This window comes from Canis lupus, chromosome 12 (assembly GCF_011100685.1).
Source record: "Canis lupus familiaris isolate Mischka breed German Shepherd chromosome 12, alternate assembly UU_Cfam_GSD_1.0, whole genome shotgun sequence".
NCBI classification, from domain to species: domain Eukaryota; kingdom Metazoa; phylum Chordata; class Mammalia; order Carnivora; family Canidae; genus Canis; species Canis lupus.
Genome location: NC_049233.1, coordinates 1,888,935 through 1,903,812, shown reverse-complemented (window position 1 = coordinate 1,903,812; position 14,878 = coordinate 1,888,935). Strand labels below are relative to the sequence as shown.

The 14,878-nt window shown below is 35.3% G+C and overlaps 1 protein-coding gene across 24 annotated transcripts in view; it reads left to right on the top strand.

The window, feature by feature from the left end:
* TSBP1 (testis expressed basic protein 1) overlaps positions 1–14,878 on the top strand; it is a 199,985-nt gene that overhangs the window by 169,070 nt on the left and 16,037 nt on the right. For 21 of the 24 annotated variants that reach the window (XM_038553671.1, XM_038553668.1, XM_038553664.1 and 18 more), the window contains 3 exons: positions 865–975; positions 1,773–1,793; positions 2,857–2,871. In XM_038553671.1, the coding sequence (XP_038409599.1) occupies positions 865–975; positions 1,773–1,793; positions 2,857–2,871 (147 nt within the window). The remainder of the gene's footprint in view (positions 1–864; positions 976–1,772; positions 1,794–2,856; positions 2,872–14,878) is intronic. The other 3 variants (XM_038553655.1, XM_038553677.1, XM_038553676.1) reach the window with 3 other exon arrangements.

Below are 14,878 nucleotides of genomic sequence, written 5' to 3'. Positions count from 1 at the left end.
CAAAACCAGAATTAAGCACAACATTGGGTGATTATATTTAAATATTTATCATTTCAAATTATTTAGGGTATTTCAAAGGTATTTGTCTTTAATTTATATAAGTTGTTCATACGTTTCTTTATATGTTAGCCATATTAGCCAATATTAGCCATTAACGTATAGCATGATGAGCATGAGCTCATCATTCTTTCTCTAACTGGTTTCTTATCTGTTTCATGTTCCTTTATAACCAACCATCCATTCTGTCTTAGCTCAGGCTGCTATAATGGACTACCATACTGAGTGGCTTAAGCAACAAACATTTCTCATGGTTTTGCAGACTAGAAGTCTGAGATAATGATGCCAGCATGGTCAGATTCTTGATGAGGGCCCTCTTTTCTTGGTGTGTAGATAGCCACTTCTTATTGTCTCCTTCCATTCTCTGAGGTATCTTCTTAAAGAATCCTAATTTCATCATGAGAACTTTACCCTCACAATTTTATCTAAACCTAATTATCTAAACCTCCCCACTTCCTAATAGCATCACATTGTAGGTTTAAGCTCCTACGTATGAATTGGGGGTGGGAGGGCACAGACATTCAGCTCATAACACCTTCTATATTCTAATATTAATTCTTTGTGACTTTTGGACTTAAAACTATTTTCTCTAATCTATTAAGTATGATGTTCTCGTTGAAAAGAAATATTTAATTTGCATGTGCTCACATATGGCAGTTTTTCACATTATGGTTTGTACTTTGGGGGTTCAAAGAAATCCTTGCCCTCATGCAAGATCTTGAAGATGATCTCTCATTTTCTTCCACATTTTAACTTTCACATTTAAATCTTTCATTCATCTGCCCATTCTCTTTCCCACTATACCAGCTGACTCCATAAAGACAGATCTTCCTATTACAGCAGACTATCTTCTAAAAAGAGAGAGCACATACTTCCTAAAAGGTCCTAACTCCTTAGAAAAACTGAGGAAAAAAAAAGGTAATGTGGCATTTGTTTTCAATATCCTGTAGTGCCTTTAGTGAGTTCTTTCAACATGAGTGCAATTACTGCAATAACATGCCCAGTTCCTCCCACAGACATAGTCTTTGGGAGGGCAGGGGGGAAAGCACCTAGTATGATGCCTCAAATATTATAGACACTTATTGAACACTAGTTTTATAATCAGAAAAAAAAATCTTCTCTCGCTTCTACAAGGCATATAAGGTGAAGTTAAACAAGCATGGATTGGAATACCAGATCACTACTTATTTGATCAGTGACTGCAAATAAGTTAATAATCTTCTCTGCCTCAGAAAATATTTAAGACAGTTAATAAAAAATAAAATAAAAAATAAAAAAAGGATCATGGAGGATCATGTATTAGAAACTCAAAGAATTAACATTTAAACAGATTTTGCTGTCTCCAATTATAGTGCCAAAGCAGCCAACTTTAAAGCTGACACTTTAAAGAATCAAGACAATACATAAAGAAAAGACCATAAAAGTTTAGGCTCTGAGGTTTTGGTGCTTAGATATAAATTCAGGCCCCACCATTTAAGTGATGTCTTATTTTAGGTAGATGCCTAAGAGATGTCTATCTCTCCCCAGTTTTTTCACTGGATAATGAAGAGAACAATAATAGCCACCTCATGGGACTTCTGTGGATATTAAAATAGTTAAACACTTGAAACAATGCCTGGGCACATGTTAATCAATCAGTATAATGTATGTATTTGGTATTCAAGGAAAAAGTTACATTGAAGAATTTTTGTATTTATTCATTGCTTTTATTACAGATAGAGTTGGGAGAGCCAGTGGTAAGTTCCTTTTCCATGTCTTTACTCCAAGGTCATTTCACTTTTTGGCTGTGGTGTACTTTGGCTGAATCCACTTGCATCTATGTCCAATGCTGCTAAAATTAATTTTATTAAATATCCTTTGCCTTTTCTCTCATACTCAAAAACTTACTAATTAAGAAAGAAATTTTAATTTTATAACTCTAAACAAACTGCAAATCAATGTGTGATTCCTAAATAGGCCTTAATAAATGCTATGGAAGCTTTGGTACTCTAAGGAAATTGGATATTAAAATAATTCAAAGAAGTGTATTAGTGTAATCTGCAAATTAAACTATAGTCTCATATCTGATTATGGTTTAGGAACTGGTAATAGATCTGTCCTTAAGGTAATAAATCTGTCTTTCTATTTCTCAATACAAGTGGTTTCTGGAGAAATAAATGCATGAAGATTTTTAAAATTTCCATGGCAATTTTATTTCTCTGGCAAATTTGAAATCTCTTGTTAGTATTTCTTATTATGTCTTCATTTCCATTAGTGAGAATTTTTAGAGATTGCCCACAGTTTGCTGAAAAACTTAAATGTACTAAGTAACTAAGAGGATATATTCCTCAAAACAATCAAGAACTACTTTCAAAAAAAATATATAGAATGGAACCTATGTAGAAAAGAGTCAACATTTGAGAATAAAGAGAAAGATCACTTGAGAGGCCAGGAAGAAAAAATGAATAAGTTGGTCAAAGTTAAAAATAGGAAATAGGGTAAAGTAATGGGTTCCCTTTCAATAAAGAGTCCTAGTCATAAGCTTCTCACACAGCAGGGATGTCACAAAGGGGCCACCACAGCAAGTGGGTGATGAAATGAGAATCTCACCACAGTTTTCTCCGATCTTAACACCAAGTATGGCACATACCCCATAAAGAACCATTTGGCCAGGATTTAAAGATGTAAAATAATGATTGCAAAAGTGTTTGTGCTGCTTGGGTATCATTTCATAAGATTACTGTTGAAAGATTAAGAGGAAAATGTGTTGTCCAATAGTAAGTTAACAAATAATTGTTTATGCTTATATTTCAACAAAAGCAGCACCACCTATTGGTAAGTACATTATTTTATTTGTAACTTCACTACTCAATGACTATTATAGTCCTATGGGCCTTCTACTAACTTTAAAGGTTGTCATTGTCATTGGGGCACAAGATAAGAATTTTACTAAATTATTAATAATTACCTTGAAGCCAAACTTCACTGATTTGTAGAAAAGTTAAGCTGAAAACATTTACCATTGTATCAAGTTATGTTCTTGAGAAGAGGAATAAGAAAATATTCAAAGAATTTAAATAAAATGAGTTAAAACTGGGTAAAGAAAACAGAAACAGAAGAAATGAGGAAGAAAAATCATAAGGAAATTTATAAACCTTATACCTAGTTCCCCAAAGTATATCAGAAGCCTAGATAATAAAGGAAGTGAATAGAAGAACTGGCCATCTCCATATTTCTCCTGGATATCAAAATCGATAGGGTATAATTGGAAAGGATACCATTTTTCTAATGGAATGGAAAAATAGTAGAAAATAAAAGTAAGTGGGGTAAGAAAATAGAAACAACAAAGTTAAACAAATTCAAATGGACTTTAATCATCTTACCATGGGTAGAAAAAGCAAATAGGAGTACTACTCCCAACCTAACTTATGCAAAGAAAATAGGTTGTACTAGTAAGAGAAAATAATTAAAATTTTGGCAAAAGATCACATCAACCTAGATGTTGTGGTAAATAAGGAAGACACATCTAAAAGTTACCATAAATATGAACTTTGGGAAGGCAGACTTCAAAATTGTACAGCACTAGCATTGTTAACAATATTAACAGCTCTGAAGTAATACAATAACTTAAAAGACTACAAAATGAGCAAACAACTGTTGACCAGAAACCTGTCAGATTTGGTAGATAGTGAGCAGTATATATATATATATATATATATATATATATATATATATCCTCGAAGTCAGTCAATACCTAGCTCCTATCTTAACTAAGATAGAAAAAAATATTCAAAAGGCTTTTATAATAAAAAGATCTCTAAAATCCATAGAATTTAATCTGATCTCCACTGTGGGGCTGGAGTGAATAGGACAGGGAAGTGTGTGGGGCCTAATTAAGAACATAATAGGTTATGGTATAAGTCTTAATCTTATAAAAATTATATAAAAAGCGATCCTGGAGACCCGGGATCGAGTCCCACGTCAGGCTCCCGGTGCATGGAGCCTGCTTCTCCCTCTGCCTGTGTCTCTGCCTCTCTCTCTTTCTCTGTCTGTGACTATCATAAATAAATAAAAATTTAAAAAAAATTATAAAAAAAATAAAAAGCATAATTAGAGTTTTATTTAAAAAATTCCCCCAACTTTGAGAAATAATTGACAAATATAATTGTAAAAATTTAAAGTGCAAAATATGATGATTTGATATACATATACATTTTGACTAATGACCAAGACTGTGAATGATTACCAAGATCAAGATAATTAACATGTCAATCACCTCACAGTTAACTCTTTGTATGTGTGTGATAAGAATGTTTTAGAATTGAATTGTAGGGCACCCTGTGATAGGAAAGCCAGAGGGTGATAGGAAACTGAGTCCCTGCTTAAGGAGACAGTACAACAAATAGCCCTGCTGAGATACAGCAGAGAAGCAGCAGTCTGAAAAACACCTGGAGTATATGGGGGAAAGAAGGCAGATCTGTTCAGTAATCTTACAGTATATGCTGATGGGGCACGGATCTTTGGGAAACTTTTCTAAGAATAAAAGGGCTGGCAGGCTCCAATGCCCTCCCCTACACCCCCAGCCTATATATATATATATACCTGTGGGAACCAGCACAGTCTGAACACTCCTCACCTAGTTTACTAACAGTGCACCCACCCCTGCACTTTTCAGCAGATATTACCCCTCTAGCCCCATCTCAGCTTCAGCAGTTTTCTGAGGAAGCTGCAGCCTCCCACAATAAATCTGCACGGACCTTGCTAGCACTGCATGCCCCACCCCTGTATTCTCCTGTGGACCCATTCTATCCAACATGCCTTTAGCCAGACTCCATCCTAAGTGGTGTCACAAGTATGGCAGTGTGCAAAGAGCCCCAGCAGAAGCCAACACCACCTCAGACTGACTCCTGCCTAAGAGAGAAGGAAAGAAAACCACACTCACACCAGTTCTACTGCAAAGCCAGCAATGGGCTGAGGTGGACATCTGATCTGACTGTAGGGCCCACCCACCAATGAAAGCTTCTTGGGGGACAATACAGAGAGCACTCCCTGGAATTTGGTGTAGCCATAGCTCTGGATAATACCTGGTCTAATTCAATTCAAGCCTGGGGCAGTTCCAGACTGGCCCACTAACACAGATAACAAACTCTGCCCACAATAGGCTAAGAGACCCATTGCAGATGATTGGACTGAAGGCAAACATGGCTTACCCACAACAGTAGGGTACACACACTACACATAGGAGACAACCCAGATACATCAGATTCTGAACAGGAGACAGTGCATTGCAGGATACAACAGGACCTCTTCTTCTTCATAAGGCCGCTACTTTCGAAGGCAGGAGATGTAGCTAACTTTCCTAACACATAGAAACAGACACAGGAATTAAACAAAATGAGGATACAGAAGAATATGTCCTAAGTGAAAGAACAGGGCTAAATTACAAGAGAGCTAAACAAAACAGAGATAAATAATGCCTGATAGAAAAAAAATGTTTTTATTTATTCGTGAGAGACACAGAGAGAGGCAGAGACACAGGTAGAGGGAGAAGCAGGCTCCATGCAGGGAGCCTGACGTGGGACTCGACCCCGGGACTCCAGGACCACGCCCTGGGCTGAAGGCAGGTGCTACCCAGGGATCCCCAATGCCTAATAGAAAATTTAAAGTAATGGCCATAAAGATAATCACTGGACTTGAGAAAAGAGGGGAGGACCTCAGTGAAACCCTCAACAAAGAGATAGAAAACAGAAAAAGAACCAATCAGAGATGAAAAACTCATTAACTGAACTTAAAAATATACTAGAAGGGAAAAAGTAGACCAGAGAAAGCAAAATGACAGATCAGCAACCTGGAGGACAGAGTATTAGAAAATAATCCAGCTGAACAGAGGAGGGAAAAAAGAATATGAAATGAAAATAGATTAAGAGAAATCAGCCACCCTGATGTTTATAGCAGCAATGTCCACAATAGCCAAACTGTGGAAGGAGCCTCAGTGTCCATCGAAAGATGAATGGATAAAGATGATGTGGTCTGTGTATACAATGGAATATTACTCAGCCATTAGAAACGACAAATACCCACCATTTGCTTCGACGTGGATGGAACTGGAGGGTATTATGCTGAGTGAAATAAGTCAATCGGAGAAGGACAAACATTTTATGATCTCACTCATTTGAGGAATATAAAAAAAAGTGAAAGGGAATAAAGGGGAAAGGAGAAAAAATGAGTGGGAAATATCAGAAAGGGAGACAGAACATGAGGGACTCCTAACTCTGGGAAACGAACTAGGGGTGGTGGAAGGGGAGGTGGGCGGGGGGTGGGGGTGACTGGGTGATGGGCACTGAGGTGGGCACTTGACGGGATGAGCACTGGGTGTTATTCTATATGTTGGCAAATTGAACACCAATAAAAAATAAATTTATAAAATAAAAAAAGAAAAAGAAAAAAAAGAAATCAGCAACACCATCAAGCATAGTAACATTCACATTATAGGCATCTCAGAAGGAGAAGAGAGTACAAAGGGGGCAGGAAATTTACTTAAAGAAATAATAGCTTAAAACTTTCCAAATCTGAGAAAGGAAATAGAAATCCAGATTGAGAAGGCACAGAGAGCCCCCCAATAATTCAACCCATGGAAGTCCACACCAAGATAATAGTAATTAAAATGGGGGGAATCCCTGGGTGGCTCAGCGGTTTAGCACCTGCCTTCAGCCCAGGGAGTGGTCCTGGAGTCCTGGGATCGAGTCCCACATCGGGCTCCCTGCGTGGAGCCTGCTTCTCCCTCTGCCTGTGTCTCTGCCTCTCTCTGTGTGTGTCTCCCATGAATAAATAAATAAAATATTTAAAGAAAAAAGATAATAGTAATTAAAATGGCAAAAAGTAATGGAAAGGAGAGAGTTTTAAAAAGAAGCAAGAGAAAAGAAAATAGCTACACACAAGGGAAACATCATAAGGCTATTAGCTGATTTTTTAGCAGAAACTTTGCGGGTCAGGAGAGAGTGACATGGTATATTCAAAGTGCTAAATAAGTGCTAATACAGCCAAGAATACTCTATCCAGCACTGCTATTATTCAGATACAAGAGATAGTTTTCCAGAGAAACAAGAGTTAGAGGAATTCATGACAACTAAACTAGCCTTACAAGAAATGTTAAAGTGGACACTTTGGGTGGAAAAGAAAAACCATAAACAGGAATAAGAAAAGTAAGAAGCACAAAAGTAGTAAAATTAGATATATCTATAAAAATTAGGGACAGCCCCAGTGGCCCAGTGGTTTAGGGCCACCTTCACCCCCGGGTGTGATCCTGGAGACCCAGGATCAAGGCCCAAGTCCCACATCATGCTCCCTGTGTGGAGCCTGCTTCTCCCTCTGCCTGTGTCTCTGCCTCTCTCTCTTTCTGTGTCTGTCATGAATAAATAAATAAAATCTTAAAAATTAGTCAAAGAATCCGCAAAATAAAAGGATGTAGTGTATGACACCATATACCCAAAACATGAGCAGAGAGAGAAGACTAAAAAAATATGGGTTTAAACTTAAGCAATTCTCAACTTAACATAGACTGTTATATGCAGATATTATATGCCAGTCTTTGATAGTCACAAATCAAAAACTAGTAATAGATATGAAAAAAATAAAGAGAAACAAGTGCAAGTATATAACTAAAGAAAACCAACAAACTGTAAGATAGCAAGAGAAGGATCAGAGAAGAACTACAAAAACAACTATAAAATAAGTAACAAAATGGCAATAAGCACATATCTATCAATAATTACTTTGAATGTAAATCAACTAAACACTCCAATCAAAACACATAAGGCAAAAGAAAGAATAAAAAACCAAGATCAATCTATATGTTTCCTACAAGAGAATACTTTCAGATAAAGACACTAGGAGATTGAAAGTGAAGGGATGCAAAAACCTTCATCAAGCAATGGAAGTGAAAAGAAAGCTGAAATAGCAATACTTATATCAGACAAAAATACTCTTTAAAACAAAGACTTTAATGAAACAAAAAAAAGGGGGGCACTAAATAACCATAAACAGTATAATCCAACAAGAAGATATACCAATTGTAAATATTTACAGACCCAACATGGGAGTACTCAGATACATAAAGTATTTAATAACAAACATAAAGGAAATAATCTATAGTAACAGATAACAGTAACAGTAGAGGACCTTAACACCTCACTTAAATCAATGGATAGATAATATAAACAGAATAGCAACCAAGAAATAAAATAATGACTTTGAATGACACATTGGAATAGATGAATCTAACAGATATAATCAAAATATTTTATCCTAAAATAGCAGAAAATACATTCTTTTCAAATACATATGGAACATTCTCCAAAATGGATCACATTTTAGGCCACAAAAAAAAATCTTAACAAATTCAAAATGTAAAAGTCATACCATACATCTTTTCTGACCACAATACTATGAAACTAGAAGTCAACCATAAGAAAAAATCTGAAAAGAACACTATACTTGGAGACTAAATAACAAAATGGCAATGTATCAACCAAAAAATCAAAGGGAAAATTAAACAGAATGCATGAAGACAAATGAAAATGAAAACAGTATTTTCAAATCTTTAGGATGCAGCAAAAGTGGTTCTAAGAGGGAGGTTTACAGCAATATAGGCCTACCTCACAAAGCAAGAAAAATCTCCAACAACCTAAACTACACCTAAGGAGTTAGAAATGAGGAACAAACAAAACCCAAAAGTAGTAGAAAAAAAGGAAATAAAGATTAAAGCATAAATAAATGAAACAGAAACAAACAAACAAACAAACAAACAAAAAACAGAAAAGGTCAATGAAACCAGGAGCTGGTTCTTTGAAAAGAGCAACACAATTGATAAACATTTAGCTAGATTCATCAAAAAAGAGTAAAGAGAAAGAAGGCTCTATAAACAAAATGGAAAATGAAACAAGAGAAGTAACAACTGGCTCCATAGAAATACAGAGGATTTTAAGAGAATATTATGAAAAATTATATGCCTACAAATTGGACAACCTAACAGAAATGGGTAGATTCCTAGAAGCATATAAATTCCCAAAACTGAATCAAGAGGAAGTAGAAAACTTGAACAGACTATCAGTAATGTAATTGAATCAGAAATCAAAAAACTTCCAACAAACCAAAGTTCACATGGCTTCATGGGTGAATTCTATCAAACTTTTTTAAAAGACTTAGTATCTGTTTTTCTCTAATTATTCCAAAATATAGAAGAGGAAGGAAAGCTTCCAAATTCATTCTATGATGCCAGCATTACCATGGTACGAAAACCAGATAAAGACACTACAAGAAAGAGAACTACAGACCAATATCTCTGATGAGCTTGGATGCAAAAGTCCTCAACAAAATATTAGCAAGCTGCAGACAACATATTTTTAAAAAGCATTCTCCACAGTCAGGTGAGGAGATTTATTCCTGGGATGCAAGTGGTTCAATATACACAAATCAATCGATATGATACATCATGTCAACAAGGGAAAGGATAAAAACTAAATGATTTTTTAATAGATGCAGAAAAAGCATTTGACAGAGTACAGCATCCATTCATAATAAAAACCCTCAACAAAGTTGGTTTAGAAGAAATATACTTCAACATAATAAAAACTATATAAGAAAAACCCACAGATACCTCATCCTTAATGGGTAAAAACTGAAAGGCTTTCCCATTTAAAGTCAGGAATAAGACAAAGATGTCCACTCCCACCACTTTCATTCAACATAATTCTGGAAGTCCTAGCCACACCACTTAGACAAGATAAAGGAATAAAGGGCATCTAAGTTGGTAAAGAAGAAGTAAAATATTTACTATTTTCAGACGACATGATACTATATATAAAAAAACCCTAAAGACTCCACCATAAAATTACTAGAACTGATAAATAAATTCAGCAGGGTCATTGGATGCTAAATCAATATACAGAAATCTGTTGCATTTCTATACTACTAATGTAGTTGTAAAAAGAGAAATTAATAAAACAAGTCCATTTACAATTACACCAAAAATAATAAAATGCTTAGGAATAAACTTAACCAGGGAAGTGAAAGACATGTAGCATCTGAGCATCTGAAAACTATAAAATACTGATGAAAGAGATTGAAGATGAAACAAAGAAATGGAAAAATGTCCCATCTTCATGGATTTGCAAAACAAATATTGTTAAAATTTCTATACTACCCAAAGCAATCTATCCATTTAATGCAATCCCTATCAAAATATGAGCAACCTTTTTCACAGAGCTAGAACAAATAACCCCAAAATTTGTATGGAACTACAAAAACCTTCAAAGCTAAAATAATCTTGAAAAAAAAAAAAAAACTGGAACAATTGGGTTGCTCAGCGGTTGAGTGTCTGCCTTCGGCTCAGAGCATGATCCTAGAGTTCCGGAATCAAGTCCCACACTAGGTTCCCACCATGGAGCCCGCTTCTCCCTCTGCCTGTGTCTCTGCCTGTCCCCTCTTTCTGTGTCTCTCATGAATAAATAAATAAAATCTTTAAAAAAAAGAACAAAACTGACAAATTCACAGTCTCAAATTTGAAGATATACTACAAAGCTAAAGTAACCAAAACAGTATGATACTGGCACAAAAATAGACACATACATTCGTGGAACAAAATAGATAGGTCAGAAATAAAGTCAATTAAAGATGAACAAAGAATAAAGAATATTCAATGGGAGAGAGTCTCTTCAACAAATGGTAATGGGAAAACCAGACAATTACGTGTGAAGAATGTAATGGGTTATGTTTTATACCATAAACAAAAATAAAATCAAAATGGACTAAGTACCTAAATATAAGACCCAAAACCAAGAAAATCCTAGATGAGACCACAGGCAGTAACTTCTCTGACATGGGCCATAGCTCTCTGACATTTTTCTAGATATATCTCCTGAGGCAAAGGAAACAAAGCAAAAATAAACTGTTGGGATCACATCAAAATAAAAAATTTCTGCACAGCAAAGGAAACAATCAACAAAACTAAAAGACATCCTACTGGGATCCCTGGGTGGCGCAGCGGTTTGGCGCCTGCCTTTGGCCTAGGGCGCGATCCTGGAGACCCGGGATCGAATCCCACATCAGGCTCCCTGTGCATGGAGCCTGCTTCTCCCTCTGCTTGTGTCTCTGCCTCTCTCTCTCTCTGTGACTATCATAAATAAATTTTAAAAAAAAAATTTTTTTTTAAAAAATAAAAGACATCCTACTGAATGGGAGAAAATATTTGCAAATGACATATCTGATAAAAGGTTAGTGTCCAAAAGTCATTTTACAACTCAATGCCAAAAAACAAATAAACCACTTTAAAAATGGGCAAAAAATATGAACAGACCTTTCTCCAAAGAAGACATCCAGATGGCCAACAGATACATGAAAAAATGCTCACCACAACTTATCAGGGAAATGCAAATCAAAACCACACTGAGATATCAGCTCACACCTATCAGAAGGGCTAAAACAAAAAAACTAAAAATAGAAATATACAAGAAAACCTTATGCACTGTTTGGGAATGGAAACTGGTGCAGCCACTCTGGAAAACAGTATGGAAGTTCCTCAAAAAAATTAAAAATGGAATTACCATATGCTCCAGTAATTCCACTACTGAGCATTTATCCAAAGAGTATGAAAACATTAATTCAAAAGATATATGTAACCCTATATTTATTGCAGCATTATTTACAGTAGTCAAATTATGGAAGCAGATATATATATGTGAGATAGATAGATACATACATAATGCATACAATGAAATATCACTCAGCCATAAAACAAATGCAACCTTGCTATTTGCAACAACATGGATGGAGCTAGAGGGTATAATGCCAAGTAAAATAAGTCAATCAAAGAAAGACAAATACACACATGATTTCATTCAAATGTGGAATTTAAGAAGAAAAACAACTAATAAACAAAGAAAAAAAAAGAGAGAAACAGAAAAACAGACTCTTAACTATAGAGAACAAACTGATGTTTACCAGAAGGGAGGTGGTTAGGAGAATGGGTGAAATAGGTGAAGGGACATTCTTTTGATGAGTAATGTACCGAATTGTTGAATTGCTATCTTGTATACCTGGAACGAATATAACACTGTATGTTAACTATCTTGGAATTAAAATCTGAGGCGAAAAAAAAAGAGGTAAAAGAAAAAAAGTAATTAAAGAAAGTTCCTTAGTTGGAGGAACAGCATAACATATAGACTTATCAAATCACTATTTTGTACACCTGAAACTAATGTAACATTGTATGTCAACTGTGCTTCAATATAAACAAGCAAACAAAAAGGTTCTTCACTTATTACAGTAAGGATATCACAGCAACTAGGTTACTGCTTTCTTTCTGACACAAGGACTGAGCATCTGACACACTTTCTAAGTGACCGTTTTGTCAAGACAGTATCAAAATAATTGATGCAGAAGTTATTGTGCTTATTGTTGTTGATTATAAGATTCCCCAGTGGAAAATTAATTTGGGGAAAATATGCTGTACCCATAATTGCCTAACAAAACTTATATTTCTTGTATTTCAGCAACAGCTACACAACTTCTCAGTAACATTGTGATATTTGTAATTATGTTATATATTGGATTATTACAGTGTACATGAGACTATCATTGACTTTACTGGTTGTCATTTTCAGTAGGGGATAAAATAATAATTTTACTGAATTTTTGGAAACTAAGCCATTTAATTATAGAAAGAATAACCTAAAAAGGATGTTACCAATCCAAATCAAATGAGTTAGTAGTAACACATAATAATATCTTACTAGAGGAAAAATACATACTAAAGTTTTAAGTTAAATAAATTAAAGCATAACAAGGAAAATAGAAAAATAAAAGGGTATAAAATGAGGGAAGAAATTTTTAAATAACAAGCAAAGTTGATACTCAGTACCTGGAGGTTCTACTAGAGAATGTCACCAACTATCATGCATCATAGATGCCAGCCTCAAGTGTTTACTCAAAGCTGGTCATAACTTTCCATCATCAGCTTGCACTCCCATTCTCCACAGAAACCATTGAAATTTGCTCATGATGGAAATGAAAGTAAAATTTCTTCTTTTTTTTTTTTTTTTGAAAGTAAAATTTCTTCACATCTCTCTTTCTCCACAGAAGCTATGCATCATGTTGGAAAGACAAAAAAAAAAAAAAAAATTCACACATAATTGTCAGGTTTCTGCCACCAAATAAAATAACAAGCATACCTCAGAGAAACTGTAGGTTCAATTCGAAACCACCTCAATAAAGCGATTGTTGCAACAAAACAAGCCAAATGAATTTTTTGGCGTCCCAGTGCATATAAAGGTTATGTTTACACTACAGTCTATTAGGTATGCAATGGCATTTTGTCTAAATATATATATATATTTTGTCTAAATATATATATATATATATATATTTTTTTAATTTTTAAAAATACTTCATTGCTAAAAAAAATGCAAACCATCATCTGTACTTTCAACAAGACACAATCTTTCTGTTGATGGAGGATCTTGCCTCAATGTTGATGGCTGCTGACTGATTATAGTGTTGTGGTTGGTGAAGATTGGGGTGGTTGTGGAAATTCCTTGAAATAAGACAAAAATGAAGTCTGTAGGAGCAGTTGAATCTTCCTCTCATGAATGATTTCTCTGTAGCATGGGATGCTGTTCAATAGCATTTTACCCACAGCAGAACTTCTTTCAGAATTGAAGTCAGTCTTCTCAAACCCTGCTGCTGCTTTAAAATTAACTAACTTTATGTAATATTATAAATTATATAATTTATTTATAATTTATATTATATTATATATTATAAAGATCAACTCCTCCCCCCAGGATCTGGATTTCCCCACTTCTTATCAATTTGGGGGGCTACCTCCAACAATCATCCCACCCTGCTGAATCTTTAATCTGTCCCTCTTTATTATCCTACTCATCAGTATCATATGCTCATATTACTTTTCTACATTTAAAAATCCTCCTGGTGACCCCACCATGACATCCAATCAATAATGAGTTGGACTGTGTATTTAAATCCACAACTATCAGGGGTGCCTGGGCAGCTCAGTCAGTTTAGTGTCAGGCTCTTGGTCATGATCTTGTGGTCATAGGATTGAGCCCTGCATTGGGCTCCCTGCTAAGTACAGAGTCTGCTTGTTTCTCTCCCTCAGCTCTTCTTCCTGCTTGTTCAAATAAGTAAGTAAGTAAATAAATAAATAAATAATTCTTTAAAAAATAAATCTGGGATCCCTGGGTGGCGCAGCGTTTTGGCGCCTGCCTTTGGCCCAGGGCGCGATCCTGGAGACCCGGGATCGAATCCCACATCGGGCTCCCGGTGCATGGAGCCTGCTTCTCCCTCTGCCTGTGTCTCTGTGCCTCTCTCTCTCTCTCTCTCTGTGACTATCATAAAAAAAATAAATAAATAAAAATTAAAAATAAATCTACTACTATCACTTTAGAAAATGTGGTATTGTTTGGGGATCATAAGTCTTTTCACTTATTTTTTTTAAAAAAGGATACTGATGAAGCAATAGTCCAATTCCCTACTTTTCTCACTTACCACTTTATTTTTGTGACCTATTTATATCACTTTATAATCACCTGGTTAGTTGCTTTGAACTATATTTTCAAAATGTATCCTTGGACTCACTAGTTGCTTCTAAGTCCTGCATACTATTTATTGCCCAGTAACTTCAACTATAGCATATTTATTCACTCCCCTTGTAACACATGGCATTGTCACTACAACTTTCAGCTCACATTAATGATCGAGAGTACATTCTCTTTTAGATCTTGTGAGTTATTTCTCTAGAAGGTATAACTGGGAGCAGTACTACTGA